Raw genomic sequence first — 15,641 nt, forward strand, 5'->3', positions numbered from 1 at the left:
ATTTTAGATGCATCTCTGATGAAGAAACCTACCCAAATAAACACCTAAATATAAGCAATTACATTTACTGATTTGGAACTGTTTGTTTTTGTTTTTTTTTTTTGAGAAAAGAGGAAAACAAATAGGAAGAATACAGATGAAAAGAGGAAAATTATTTGCATTCGTTAACCCTTCATCAAAAACCTGTGGCAGATTCCATACCATCATCTCTTTTGTTTATGTGATAATGCAGAACATTGGACTAAAATTTTAAGATGTTATTATAAGATTAATTTTTTTTTAATATTCTGGCAAATTAATTTATCTGAAGCTCTCCCACTCCCGTTCAGCTTAGCAGGACACAGAAGGTGGGTTTTCATATTTTCTCCAGGCTACAGTACATCAGGACACCCTAAGAGCTTCTTTGTTGCTGAATGGTGTGTTCCAATGTAAGATAGATTTAATGTACCTACAAAGTGGACCTTGCTTCTCTGCCCAGAGAGGTTAGGGAAAAGCCTTACTGGCACCAGCATGAGTCTGGACATGGTCCTGGGCAATCTGCTGTAGGGAACCATGCTTGAGCAAGTGAACTGGACAAGATGACCTTGTGGGAACCCTCCCAACCTCAACCATTCTTCCATTTGGAGTTTCATGAGTGATCCTGTTCCATGGTAAGTAAAGGAGTAAGAGCTGGTTGTTGACTCCTCCAGGGCAAAAATTGAAGGGAACAGATATGTTACACCCTTTTCGTTGGGCTGACGGTACTGAGTTAGGATGCTGCAAATAGTAAGTGCTTGTGAGACAAGCACTTTGCATTTCTTGGGTGGGAGGCCTTGGCTATGGATCTTCTGAAGATGTATCCTGGTCCTTTTGGTTAGCACTAGTAGCAAGGACAACTGCTTCCACCATGGAGGGGTAAGTTTTTCAAAGCAACGTGCAGGGCTTTGGTGTGTGACACCATTAAATGTTAACGTGGATTTTCAAACAAGGATCCTCAAGGCTAGATGTAACTCTTTGATCCTTAAAAAGCTTGCCACATAGAGGAGCGAGTTTGAATATATACTTATATCTGTGAACACTTGCAGGTAATTAGATTTAGTTTCAGGGCTGCAGGACTCTGCAGAAATTATTCAGATTTCAAAAGGCTCAAAATAAACATCAAATCCTATTTATCTCAAGGGATTTAGAAGGGCATAAACCAAACCTTTAATGGCTTAAGCTACACTTTATTAATTGCTTTGTTGAAGAGATAAAACCTGTGGGAGTTTGTGAATTAAAATGGGATGTGAACCAGCAGAAATCTAAGCAGGGTCTGAGTTTGGTTTAAAAAGAGTAAGAAAATACACAGGTGAGCCTTCCTTTGCATTTAAAAGATTATTATCGTAATATATACACTTTGTTTTTGAAGAAACATGACTGGATTGAGCCATAATTATATGTGAAAGCGTTTGAGCTAGTCATTCAATATCACAGGAGTAGGATCTGTCTAAACAAACTGACAAGCAATTAGAGAGCCTGGGGGAGTTGTCTGTTTGTCATATCTGAAAAAAAAATTATCAAATTATTACTGAAATTGTTTCACATCTGACAGTTGTATCTCCAAAGGCTCCTTAGAGTAACTTTACAAAGATGGCTCAGTTTTGTATACTGTTTTTGACAAGGGGCAGTGGAACGTAGTTTTTTTGTGTTTGGAGGTTTGTTTGGATTTTTTTAATTAAGGCTTTTTAATTTTCTATCTGCAAAGTTCATCACATAAGGACTGCTGATAGAAGGTGAACCTTTTTTCTTGTTGGGTGAAAAAATGGCCTCTTTCGGCAATGTTAAAGGTAGCTGACTGCTAGAGTTCTGCTGGCTTTAAAACTGATACGTTAATAATACTTTAAATCAAAATTGCTGTCTTGTTGAATTTCCCTGTTTTTTTTATTTTTTAGTTGCTTGAATTTTCACTGTGTTTTTTTAAAAATTAAGAATGCCTGGTTTTATTTAATCCCACGTGAAAGAAATACTGCACTGCAAACCTTAGTGTATTTTGCCTCTCTATTCTGTTACTAATATTTGTGAGCTTGTTGTAGAACAAATCTTGTAAAACCCTAGCATGAATAGTCTTGCTATGTTTTGGTTATGTCCTTTTCCCTTCTTTTTTATTAACCTGTACTTGCATAAGTTATGGGAGTTTTCTCCCCCAGCCTCCAGTCCTCTTGTATTCTGTGTTAAATCCAGGAGAGCTACTGGTGGTGATCCGTATCTTTGAAAAACTTTGTAGAAAATACTGGACAGGTTTGAAATATCATGAGAATTAGCAGATATGTTTATATCAAGTCTTTATCTTTACATGTAAATATTAAAGTTGACTTTGATCAGGACTGGGAAGTGAGCTACTAAACAGGTGTGACAAGTGTGGCTTTGACACCACCAGCCTAGCTGGCTTCTGAAATTTCCTCTAAGGAAAAAAACCATCTCATTCTCTGGGATTGTCAAAGGCATTCCAGGGTTTGTACAGATTTTCCTGGATACTGAATTGAAAAACATCGTTAATGTATGTGAAAGGAACGTGGACGCTGAATCTATTAATAATAGATAATATAAATAATATATAAATATTATCCATTTTTAATGGATCTCTTGGGGCATATATGTTTTCGAAAGAATCTTTAGTATCGGCTGAAAAGAATACTATTTCTTCATGCAAATAAAGTTCAAATTTTGGTAGTCCCTGTTGGTCCTGAATAGGTAGCTAGTAGTAGATTCACTTTCATAGAATCATAGAATTTTTTATGTTGGAGAAGACCTTTGAGATGGTCAAGTCCAACTGTTAACCCAGGACTGCCAAGCCCATCTCTAAACCATGTCGCTAAGCACTGCTTCTACATGTTTTTTAAGTGCCTCCAGGGATGGTGATTCCACCACCTCCCTGGGCAGTCTGTTCCAATGCTTGACCACCCTTTCAGGAAAGACATTTTTCCTAATATCCAACCTAAACCTCCCCTGGTGCAACTTGAGGCCATTTCCTCTTGTGCTGTCACTTGTTACCTGGGAGAAGAGATTGACCCCCACCTGCCTACAGCCTCCTTGCAGGTAGTGGTAGACAGCGATAAGGTCCCCCCCTGAGCCTCCTTTCCTCCAGACTAAACAACGCCAGTTCCCTCAGCTGCTCCTCGTAAGACTTGTGCTCCAGACCCTTCACCAGGTTCCTTGCCTTTCTCTGGGCATGCTACAGCACCTCTGTGTCCCTGTTGAAGTGAGGGGCCCCAAACCGAACACAGTATCAAGGTGCATCCTCACCAGTGCCAAGTATCCATGTTTGATGTATAGGGCATCACTGGAAAAGATGCTGCTGCCATCACCCTCTTGGTGTGCCTCTGTCTTCTGGCATCTTGCTGGGGAGTCCTCTGTCCTTGGCATTTGCTAGCATCTTCTAGTATAATTGCATAATGTCAGTGGGTGGTGGATGTTTCTCAGAGGGTCAGGAAATACCTTCCACTTATAAGAAAATTCAGTGACACAGATGCTGAAAGGAGTCTCAAGACATGGGCTGGAACCGTAACGATGTGAAGGCTGAGAACAGTGATCATTTAGTGCCATAGGTCTTGTTCAGAGCGTGGGATTGGAGCCTAACATAGTATAAGATTGTAGCAAAGACTATAGCATAAGGGTCTCAATACTGATTCCCAAAATAATCATGGTTAGTTAGAAAAATCAAAATTTTTGTATAAACTTTCTTGCTTATTTGACAGTGTGTTCAGTCTAAGAGATCTATAGGCTTCTTTTCTCCCGTGGCACTAAAAATGCTACTGTGACTGATGAAGAGAGAACACACTACCCTAAGAAATGCCTGGCAGAAAATTTACATCTTTAAACTGATACCAAAGCTGCATTCACCTTGCTTAAGAATGGGAATTTTTAACTTCCTTCAGTCCGGTCCCTTATCTAAACCATTAACTTGCATAGAAGAGTCTTAAAAATTGGTGTTTTGGGGCTAAATAAGGCATTTTTCTTGGAGGTTATTGAGACATGAAATGATTACTTATCATTCCTTGAAATGACATTACGTTTAAATGCAATGGTACATGGGCACTTACTACTACCTTCATCTCTGTTAATCCTTGCTTACAGCCTGCAAATTGAACATTCTCTCAGCCTTATGGGATGCACTGAAATTCTCAGAGTTGTAATTGCCTTTCAGTATGCTATCCTGCATGTTACATGATTTGAACAAGTTTTCTTCCAAACAGAAGACATTTAGTGAGCCCCATACTGTGTATTTTTTCCCTTTAATCAGTTTTATCCATGAGTTCACAAAGATTCAAAGGAAAAATAGAAATTGAATTCACTTGACCATGATTGATCTGAAAATTCAAAGGACAACCTCATGGTTATTGATGGCTTTTAAATTGCTGTGCATTGTTACCTGGGTATGCCTCTGAAATTCATCAGCATTCCACGCCTTTCTGGCTGCTTCTGTTGTTTGCTTAGAGATAGCAGCTGTGAATTTAGATGTGCACAAAACAACCTTACCAGACAAAGGTATGGCACCATCTGAAAGTCTTTGCAATACCGCCTGTGTAAATGAGCCCTTTTCTGGAGAAGTCTGTAGGAAAACCAGAGCCGAAAAATTGTGTTTGAGCATGAGGATGCCTAGGTCTGATCAAGTTTCCCACATAATGGAGATTGCCCAACTTCATTGTCCTTCTGAAGCGGTGGTTGGATCAAAAAGAGAGAGAATGGGAATGGGACATCACACATGCAGATACTAATGGGTCTTGCTCAAAGGACAGATGAAACTGTAGCACTGCAAAGAAACTGAGAGTATATGAACCGTAGTACTGTGCTGGGGAAGCAGAAGGAGATGACAACTCATGAAGGGGTAATTCTCCCTTAACTTCCCTTCTTACATTCATCCCTGAACTCATGCGGATCAGGGTCAAGTGCTGAATCCTCAAAAGGAAACCCACCATGGGAACTGGATTCTTGTTTTTATTCTCTAAGGTACTCCTACTAACACTGTGCACCTCTGCAGAGGCAGAGTAAGGTAACAGGATTCTTTACTAAAGGGTCTGATTTTGTGTCTGTGGTCACAGGTGATATGTTGGTAAGCAGCTGGTGTTGGGATGCTCTACTGAAGTTTGCAGCACTGCTGCTGCGAGCATGGTGAATTTTAAGGTCACTCAAGGTGTGAGGAATATCACAGATGTCTATCTGTAGGAAAGACCTAGTTTGGAGAAGTAATCAGAACTATACTTCTGTCTCATTGGGCTGAATATTAGGTGGTAGAAAGTGGCATGGCTCTACTTAGATTGCTGAAACTATTCTATTTCACATTGGACTGGAAAACGGATTTCTTTTTCCCCAGTGGTGTTAGTTACCTGAGATGGTCCATCCTCCCTACCCCCGCAAATGAAGCGCTCCCGTTTCCCAAATTGGTTTTCATGTTCCAGTCAGCATGGTAACCTATTTGATGCTGCTGTTGTTCAGAAAGTTTTTCTTTATTTCTGTCCTGGTGTTTTTTGGTTTTTTTTTTTTTAATAAACGTTATTCTCATTGAAACAAGTATTTGCATTCCTATTTAAAATATCATATTTAGACAACTTGGAAAAATTGTTTCACTGATGAATTCCTGAACAATCTTAACACTGAGTAACATCAGGAGAAAATCTGCCTCATCCCCTCTGCATTTTAATTTTGTTTGTGAATGCCTGTACTGAACTTGGTCCAGCTGCCTCTGATTATTCTTGTATTTTTCTTCTAACAGTGAGTCTTGCAGCCTTGCTGATGGGTGCAGATACATTAACAATTTTTTGTCCTGCAAATTCAGTGTTGTACATATTATAATATTTTAAGGTAAATGCTGTTCTGTTTTTTGAAATCCACAGTTTAATTGATGGAGTCCCAAACTCCTTCAGTGATGACCTCTAGTGAACAGAGCGCATGCTTGCTGCAGGTCTGAAGCTTTTGAAGGGCATCAAGTTTGTTTTTGTGAGTGCTGCTAAAACCTCTGAGACTTTAAAAGGTGGCCTTCATCTTTGAACTATATCAACTGCTTTGTTTGAAATGCACAAGTAAGGAGCCTTGTGTAGGTCAGGATAAAAAGGATGCTTGTGATACTGTGTGGCCATTGTGAAGGACCTCTGTGTTCTTGGATTGTATTTTTCATAACATAGAAAAAACTGCCCTGTGCTGACGAAATCACTTGCCTGTGTTTTCCTGTACAGAAAGGCAATCTCTGGATATATTGCCTTACCATGTATTGAAGGGATTTATGCTGTCTGTCCACTAAAGAGTGTTAATGTCAAAAAGGCAAACTTCAGATATAAAAGCTTTCCATCCCCTGGGTCAGCTTTGTAGCTTTCTGATCTCAGGCCAAAGATCAGAGCACTCTCAAATTAACAGGATCTCACAAATGTGGAACAAAAAGGCAGATATTTACAAGAAGCTTTATATTCTGAGTAGAAAGTTCTAAGAACACTTGACAACTGCTGTTACACCTGCTGAGAGTAAATCACAGCTTTGGACAATGGTACGCTTTCACAGGTTTGTTCATTGGAATATAAATGTTGACAAGCTGAGTCACCACATCCTTTTGATGTGGTCTTCTTTTCTATATGGAAATAACAGTGTTTTCAGTAATTATTGAAATCTCAGGCTATCCTCTTATTCAGTGGATTTCTGTGACAGATTTGCTGTTCATTGGCACCAGCGCATTCCTGTAACAAAACAAAAAAAAACCACCACCAACAACCCACCACCAAAAAAATCACCTGTGATTTAAAGAAAAATGTATATTATAAGATAAAGTGATGGATACTTTCACTTTCTAGATGCAAACGTTATGACTCGCCTAAATGGCATGGACTATGACAAAGCCAGAATCTGGGAACATTCATTCCTTAAGCATAAGACCATTTTTCTTTACCTAATTTTTGTTGGTAATTGGCTTTGTCTGATGTTCTTTGATGCTCTTGAAACAAGTATTGCTTGTGTATATTAGTTTACTGGAGCTGCAGTATTTGCAATTCATGTTATGGCTTCATGAGCCCAGGCGTCACGTGATCGCTCTGTTCCTCAAATTTGACTCCTACTGCATTATTGTGAGTAGGAGCTAACGGCAGACATGCTTGTTTCAGGAAAAAAAAGAGGACCCACTATTGAATTGGAGTTTCCTGAGAGCCCCTTGTGTTATTCAGAATCAGACTTGACCACTTTTTGTGAGACAAGGTTACATGTGCAGACTGTATCATAAAAGGAAGCTCTATAAATGCACTGATTGAGTAATACTTTTATGTCAAGGTTTACAGACATATGAAAGAACACTTACGTAGTTTACAGTCATTTAAGAAGAGTTCATGGTTAGCTTAACTATTGATGTTTATTTGCAGTATGCCAAGGAAAGAAAAAGGAACCTTGTGCGGTTAAGTACTTTCTCTAGCGTCTTATATCTTGAAAAATATGCCATGCCTCCATGCCTTTCAGCTAACAGATGGAGTTCACAGCTGTGCATGTGAATGTAGCTAGTCTCTAGGAAAAAGAAGAAGAAAAAAAGGAGGGAAAAAAAAAAAGAAAAAAGCATGTATTTTTACAGATAAATGGTTCATCTTTCTAAGAATCACTTACTAAGATATTCGTGGTAGTGGAACCTAGTAGTGCGTGGTAGTCCCGGTGAGACGCTGTGTGTAGAAACTCTTGATATGGACATATTCTCTGTCTCTTCCAAATCTGTAGCCATACTCTGCATTACTACATTTCTTGTGTCTTTTTTTTTGTTTGTTTGTTTGGTTTTTGGTTTTTTTTTTTTTTTGGGGGGGGGGATGTGGAGAGGGTGTTGGGGTTTTTTTCCCCTCGCAGAAGCTCCTCCTTCTCCCATACGCAAGCATCTTATTGAACTTTAAAGGTGGAAGGTTAATTTCCACAGTAAGTCTAAATATTTTTTTTTCCTCTTTGCAAAGGAGAATTGTAGCTACAGAAGGCAGGGGAAAAACAGATGAAGTGGAAGGCATCAGCTGTCACTCCCGAGCACTGTTAGAGGCATGGTACAAAATGCATGGTTTACGTCTTTAAAACAAAGTACGCCATTAAGTGGGTAATGCGAAGAGGACTTTTATCTAGCCTATAAATACCAGTGAATCTTCTCAACTTCAAATCCCTGTACGAAGACAATTTACAATTGCAATCAAAATGATGCACACAATTTAACTTCAGCACCATCTGTAACTCGGCTGGTATTTTAATAATGAATAAAATTATGTCTTGGCAACAAAAGTCCCATTTAAATAAAATACCTTTAAGTTCCAAGTGAGGCCTCCAACAGCAAGCTACAAGGCCCCTAATTTACCCTGAAATTTCCTTCATGTTTACTATAAAATAGATATATCTACACTTAAATAGCAAGCTGTGGCCAAAGGGTCTGTGTAATTCTGTGAAGCCCTTTGTTAAACTACCTCTGAAGCTCAGGGATGTGGATCAGGCAGGGGTCTGCACAGCTGCTCGCAAGCCCTCCTGCCCTCATTGTACAACTTGTATCTCGTTCAGCAGAGACCTGTGAGCAAGGTCTGATCTGGGAGCTCTTTGCTATTGTACCAGGCCCTGTGTACTTGAAGAGCAGGAGGCAGTTATCTTCCCTTAAAAAGCCTTTTATTACTGTGGGATGATGCAGGAGGCATGTCACTTACCCTGTTTTGAATTAATCTTTTGGACTCTGTTATGAGACCAACCTATACCAGTTTCTGGGTTATAATTTTCTCTTCTTTTTTACCTTTTCCAATGTGTATATTTTGCAAAGAGGAGGTAATTTTTGCTCTGTTAATAGTTTCTGTGCTAAGAACTGTTCCCTAACCTTCCTTCAGTTGCATTGTTGAGCGATACTAGTTCCATGAACCTAATCTGGGTGCTGCAGTCTTCTGGTATTTATAACTATTTTATGATGCTTATGGTTGCTAATAGAGTAGCTGAAGCATAGACCACAGTCTTACTGGGGCCTGTCAAATACTCTCCACGTACAGTGATATGAGATCATTAGTGTAAGTATGATACTACTTATCATACTGATCAGTGATCTTAACTAACAATATACCACCACATAGAGGTGAGCGAGCTTCACAGTCAAATATTTTCTGTACATTTTTCTCTGTGAGGGTACAGTGCTACTAAAAACAGTTCAAATCTGATATATGGGAGATCTGTGGAGCTCAAGGATTGGTGATTTTTCATTCATTGCGTCCTCTTTTCAAAGCTTTCATTAAGAAAACATTAGTGACCTTTATGGATGGCCTTCACAAGTGGAAATCAATGTGTTTTGTCCCACTGATCCTTCCACTAGAGAAGGGAAATAGCAGCAGGACAGGTTTATTAACGCATCTCAGTCATGGCTGATAAGGACCATGCCTGTGTTCCAGGGACTGATCCTCTTCAAAGGACAGGGTGAAAGAAACACTAGTGTGTTCACAATGGGGTTTGGGGATTTGTGGTTTTCTAAATACCTTCGAATTCCACTAATCGGAAATCTAAATTTATGTTGGTTGCTGCCACTGAATGTTGTCTCAAGCTTGAAGAAAGCTATAAACTGGATCATGCGATGCCTAACACTGATGTAAAACATGTATTAGAAGAATTAGGAAAGTTGGGCTGAATCTCTTAAGTTCAATGCAAACTCAGTTTTGGCAATATTTTAGCTGTGTTTCAGAAGCCTGCCATGCTTCAGAAGAATTTGGAATCCCATCTCTCTAGGACTTGGATATGTTTTTCTCAGTTATTTTTTTCGTACTTGTCACAGGCACTGAAGGTCTTCACAAAATACAGAGCTTAATTAAATACACGGGCGAAAGGCCTTTTGTGAAGGTCCCTTTTTTTTTTAACTATTAGCTAAAGCTGGTATCTGGCATGTTTTGAAGGAACCCAATAGTTCTAGTGTATAAATCTCACTTAGATGTTTTTGCATGAACAATTATATTTGTGTTTTTAAATAAAATGTCTTGGAGAAAATTAAAATACACAGGGAAAGGGGGAGAGAAAATTTCCCTGTTTTTACTTGGAGGGCAATTAAAGCTACAAGAAAAGAATCAAAACCAATAAACCAAACAATTTCATATTAGTGAGTTTCTCATTTCTTTTTTGTTAATTTATAATTTTTTCTAAAAATAAAATATGAAGAAAAATCCAGTTGATTCGAGTAAATAATGTGTGACACTGTAAATGCTATCCATAATTGCCTGTTTCTCAGAAGTCAGCTTAGTCAAGGTCAACATCCATTTCTCAAATGCAAGTCAACATCTGTATTGTTACGTGATTTGCATGAAGTAGGTGGCTTATAGATACAATTAGACGCACTTTTTTTGTGCTAGTTATCTGGTCAGCAAGGAAACAGGAGAAAATGACTGGCTAGTGAATGCTTTTCTTTGTGAGTGTCCTGTTGTTTTAAGTGATTCTGTAGTATAGAATTTTTTTTTTGTTAAATGCAATGTTCTTAATAGACATATAATGCAGTTGACTTAAAGAAACAAAGTTCTTGTTCTGACAGGCAAACAGCCAAAGCAAAAGGAGTAGGGCCAGGAACTAGAAACATGGAGCACTTGCAATAAACGTCTGTTTCTGTCACACCGAGTGAGGGATGTGAAACCTTTTGAAATGTGTGTGCTGGGATTGTATAGTGGGAATCAGGATACACACAGATTTTGCTTTTGCTTGTACTGTAGGTCTTCTCTGACATTGTATAAGCACAAAATGTTTCATCTCTTTTCTGGTCAGCACCCAGCACAAAAAGAAATATGGTAATACCCTTTCTTAGAGTTGTTTTGGTTTGTTTGGTTGGTTTGTTTGGTTGGTTTGGGAGGGATTATGATTATTTTTTCTAATTCTGCCTTCTCATGGAAGCAGAGCCTATGGGATGTTTGTCGCTGTATGTGCACATCCTACCTTTTTGAGTACTGTGGCCTATTTCAGTTCAATTTTACAAACAGATATCAATCTCACATCTGTACAGTTTGTGTGTAGTGTCTCTGACAAGGGATGCATCACAGCTGTTCTGCATATGATCTGGATTGTTGTGCATATACAAGTTGACTAATACATCCCAAGCGCTTTACTGTACTTTGAAATTTCATTTGGCGTGTAAAGGCTGTGCCGTGTCCTGCACTGTAGGTCTGTGAATGTAGGGCTGTTAGGTGCAACCTCCAATCTTGCAAGGTTAGTTTTGACTGAGGGAAAAGCAGAAGAGTGACCTTACATCTCATAAAAATATCCATTCAAAAACCAGCTTCACTTGGAGGAAATTCCTGCTTGCACTCTAATCAGTCACTAACACTCTTATCCATTGGAAGTTGGACTGTGCTCTCAGAACTATCTTCAAATTGTTAATGCAGTCCTAAATCCTTATAATTACATGCTTTTGTAGTTAGATATGAATTCAGGGAAGGGTTCCTGGCAGTAAGTGGGCTTTTTGTAGAGCAAACCAAGGAAGGACCCCAGAATTTGGTGTGAAAATGATGTCGTAGTGCTGTAGCAGCAGAGATCTATGTGAGTATGTCTGGGAACAAAAGCAAAGGATGTGGAAATGTAGACAAAGCATCTGGTAGTTATTGCTAATTGTCACTTCCCAGGCTGGAGCCTACAGAGATTCCAGGGAAAACCTTTCATGCATTGTTCTGAAATAGTTTACATTTGCTACTGTGCTGAGACACTTGGTGTCCCGTAGGTATCCAATCATACCCTTGGGTTACAGTGAGAACCCAGAGATTGTCACTGTGACTCTTGTCATGGACAACTTGTGCATCGCAGACTGGTGCGCTGTGTTCTCTTGTGGTCCAGGAGCAACCACAAGGAACTGAAGACAGCCAGTATCTAGACACTATTTACATTGAAATCTTTGCATTCATTTATTTCCGCCTTTGGGTTTTAAGTGGTGCTAAATAGTCATGTAGAGCTGCCACTAAGAGCTTGAGCCTCTCTTTGAGAGGTTCCCAGCCCCTCCACTGCTTTTTATAGAATGCAGAAGTTTGCGTTTGGTGCCCTGATGAACTTACCATTTGAGATCTTTATTTAAATCACTGCTCAGGTCACAAGTGACAGTGAATTTAAGAGCCTTGTTTTAATTTACAGATATTTTTTTTTTAAGTCCAGACAGAGCAATTGTGGCCTGACCTCATGCCGTGCTAGGTGGCACAGTGCCCCACAGACCCTTATGCATTGCAGTCAGCAGTTCTCTTTGAGACTCAAAGGCAGTAAGTGATAAATAATCTGCTCAGAACCTTGGTAACTTGCTTTGTTGGCTGCTTATCCTCATGGTTAAAACATCAGTAGCATACTTGTCCTTAATTTTTCTAACTTGCAGATCTTGTCAGGCCTTTTTGCTGATGGTAACTGAAGAGTTGGAAAATATTTTGTACTGAAGTTTGCTTTTTGAGATACATCAATTAATGCACTGATATGACATACACTGATTACACTTTTTTTTTCACATAGAGCTGGATTTTTGTTACAGAAGTATCTGTGCTGTTCTAGAGAGTCATTTTGGAATGAGACGAAAAATATTTTGATGTAATCTGGCTTGCTATGGGAAAGGCACCACCCAGTTTTGAACATTTAAATTTGCTGTCATCACTACAAAGTAATTTTCTGTTTTATTACTTGTCTTTTGTAGCCCTGAAGTAACTACTTCCTCCCTACCCCCCACCGTCCTTGCAAACTGTATATTTACTCTGTGAATGTGAGAATACTGTGTGCCTGAGATCCCGCTAACCTGCAGGACTCTTCCAATAACTGCATCCATTTTTGCTCCATGGGAGATTCCATTAAAAATGAGAGGGGGTGGTGGTGGTATTATTATTATTATTCCCTACTGAAACCCTGCATTATGTTTTTGAGCGTGTATGTGACAGCACTGTAATGAGCAAACTTACTTTACCTAATTCTATCCTTACTCAAACATTATGGGATCAAAATTTTAACTTGTTAGTCTAGTCCATCTGTCCTCAGATGAAGATATGAAAGTCAAAGGGGAAAGACATAGCAGACTACTCATTTGAGTGAACAAAACTAATTTGACTGCACATATGTGTGTGAGCTTGGGGAAGAAATGAAGGAAGTGTTCAGGTTTTGTAATCAAAAGGCAGCATAGGACTCTTGTAAAGACAAGACATGCTTTTGCATGTTGCAGAAGCCCAGGTGGCATATCCCTGTGTGTCACTTCCCTATAGAAGTATGAAGTTGTTACTCCTATATTACATATCTACTCTGTGGAGAGACTTTACTGAACGTACCACCAGGGGTGTTCTCTAAAGTCTGCCAGGACATTGCTACGTTCTTCCAGTGGCTTTTGCAGGAGTCATTATCCTCTTTAACTGGAGGATAGATCATCAAATTCCATTCACTGAAAGGAAAACATTTTCCAGCTTTTCAAGTATTTGATGTCTTAACAACAGTTCCCATCCAGTTGCCATCCCATCAGACTGTCATTCTGGAGGGTAAATACCAGGCACACATGTGAATTCAAGTACAAGTATGCTCTTCCTCCAGTCTCTGTCTACTAAGTAAAAACAAACATCACCTCAAGATAGCACAGATTGGCGTATTTGTTGCTCATGTGATGATCTCTGTATGTTCTGTTTTTTTTGCTTTTTTTTAGATAATTGTGATGATGCATTGGTATCTCCCTTACCTTCAACAGCCCTTACCAGTTCCTCTGAGCTCTTCAGTTCTCACAGTCCCAGCTTTGCAAAGCTCAACAGGCGAGATGGTAAGGTTGCAGTATGAAATGCTTTAAACTGTTCTTTTTAATCACATTTACAAAGAATAACTTCTTATGCTGTTTGTATGCAGTGCGTTCAGAGCCAAGTTGAACAGAGCTGTTAATTTATGCTTCTGAGAGCGCTCCATTTAGGAGCAATTCCTTCCTTTATTATAGAAAACTATTAAATTTTAAGTTCTCCTCTTGTAGAAATATGTTCAGATAGCCTTTTTGCTTTTGAAGAGTTCCCATAATCTTTAGAGCTTGAATATCATTAGGATTGAGGCCCTATTCTAAAATGTAGATGTTTTTTAAAGCTACTAACAACTGGATATTAAAGTCCCAGTGGAATTCAGTGATTACACAACTCTGCAGAAATAGTGAAAATGAATGAAAAAATTTTGCAGACGTTTGCTGAGAAGAATGTTTGAGGCCCAGATAATGAATGCACACATGGGGTGAAACTATTAAGTAGTTGGCAGTTTCTAGGACATCATTTGACACTGCATTGTAAATTTCGGTTGCTGGCTCCCATCTTATTCCCAAGTAAGAACCTTTAAAAGAGGATAGCCCTGTATTATTACATTACATATGACTTTAATTATAAGAAACTCTAGAAAGTATACTACTAGAAAAAAGATTTTACTAAAAAAGAAATAAGTTTTCCTACTTAAACGATCTCTGAAATGCCTGTTTTCATCAAAGACTGATAAATCTATAGAAAGACAGTAAAGGGCACTCTCTTAGATGCCTAACATAAATGATAAGATTTTGCTAGGTCATTAAAATGTTAGATAGAAGTTCCTATATCGTGTTTAAGTTCCTGAACCAGTTTCTCAGTAAATAAAAGGTCATACAGTGTCTGCTCAACATAAAGTTGTAAACATTGAGCATGGTGTTTGAGTTTGTCCTGCCTTTGTCTCCATCTGCTAGCTGGGTCGGTGCATAGACATGCTTATGTGATTTTGCAAATTGCTTTAATGACTAATTCTATCTGCAGAAAAGAGGAAGAGACTCAAAGACAATATTATTGCAAGTCAAGCTCTGGCTGTATTGTATTTTAAAGTGATATTAACAGTATCTAAAATAAATTGACAATGATTGCAATTTAAGGACAGAAAATGAAACAGGTCTTATTTAGCTGTGCTAAAGTAGATTTCCCATGCACTGGGGGATAAGGTATTCTAGTTCTTTAGACATATAGTAGTGCGTTGCTAAGATCCATTTTGTCCTTAGGCACAAATCACAGGAACAAGAAGACAGAGTAGAAAAACTGAGCTCTGAGCTAGAAAGTTTTTTCACCAGCTTTTATTTCATGTTTTGAAGGTTTCTGTGATAACTGTTGAACTAAGCCCAACACAGAGACCTAGTACCTAAATTCTACTTTGCTTAATTCTTTTGTTGCACAGACTTTTGTAGAAATGTGCAGATGTAGTGCCAGCAGAATTCATATGGGTACTTCATCTTGGAGGAGCAAGCAGTGGTAGATGGTGGCTGAAGGAACTTGTTTTGACTGGCACTTGAATGCAGTGCCAGTAGATACCTTTACAAGAAATAATATTCACTGACAAGGACTGTGCCTTGGCTTTCTAATAATGTTGGAGTGTTTTGATGAGTTGGCTTAGCTTTGTTTGTAATGGTAAGACAGTGCTTCAAGTAACAGTGCCTCCAGGTGGAAAGCCAGATAAATATATTTGCTAATGTAAACATGAGTGCAACAGATGAAAATGAATTTAGAAAATACAATCCAGAGCTACATCAATAGAAAGTTCTAATTTATCAAGTTGATTCAGTAATAGATAATAACTAAAAGGCTGTTGTTTAAAACAAGGCCTGCAGCAGAAATGTGCCACTAAAAAAACAAACCACGCAAACTTACCATGAGCAAAGCTTTGTGTGAACTGCTTAGAGTGCTCAATTAAAATGCTGATAAATCTGTACTGGTAATAGT

At 38.7% G+C, this 15,641-nt stretch overlaps 1 protein-coding gene across 1 annotated transcript in view; it reads left to right on the top strand.

Annotated features, from left to right (window-relative positions):
- The window catches only part of CNTNAP5 (contactin associated protein family member 5), a 289,036-nt gene that overhangs the window by 59,556 nt on the left and 213,839 nt on the right, over positions 1-15,641 (top strand). The window contains exon 2 of the mRNA XM_040604535.1: positions 13,589-13,699. Coding sequence (XP_040460469.1) covers positions 13,589-13,699 — 111 coding nt within the window. The remainder of the gene's footprint in view (positions 1-13,588; positions 13,700-15,641) is intronic.

Source organism: Falco naumanni, chromosome 8 (genome assembly GCF_017639655.2).
Source record: "Falco naumanni isolate bFalNau1 chromosome 8, bFalNau1.pat, whole genome shotgun sequence".
NCBI lineage: Eukaryota > Metazoa > Chordata > Aves > Falconiformes > Falconidae > Falco > Falco naumanni.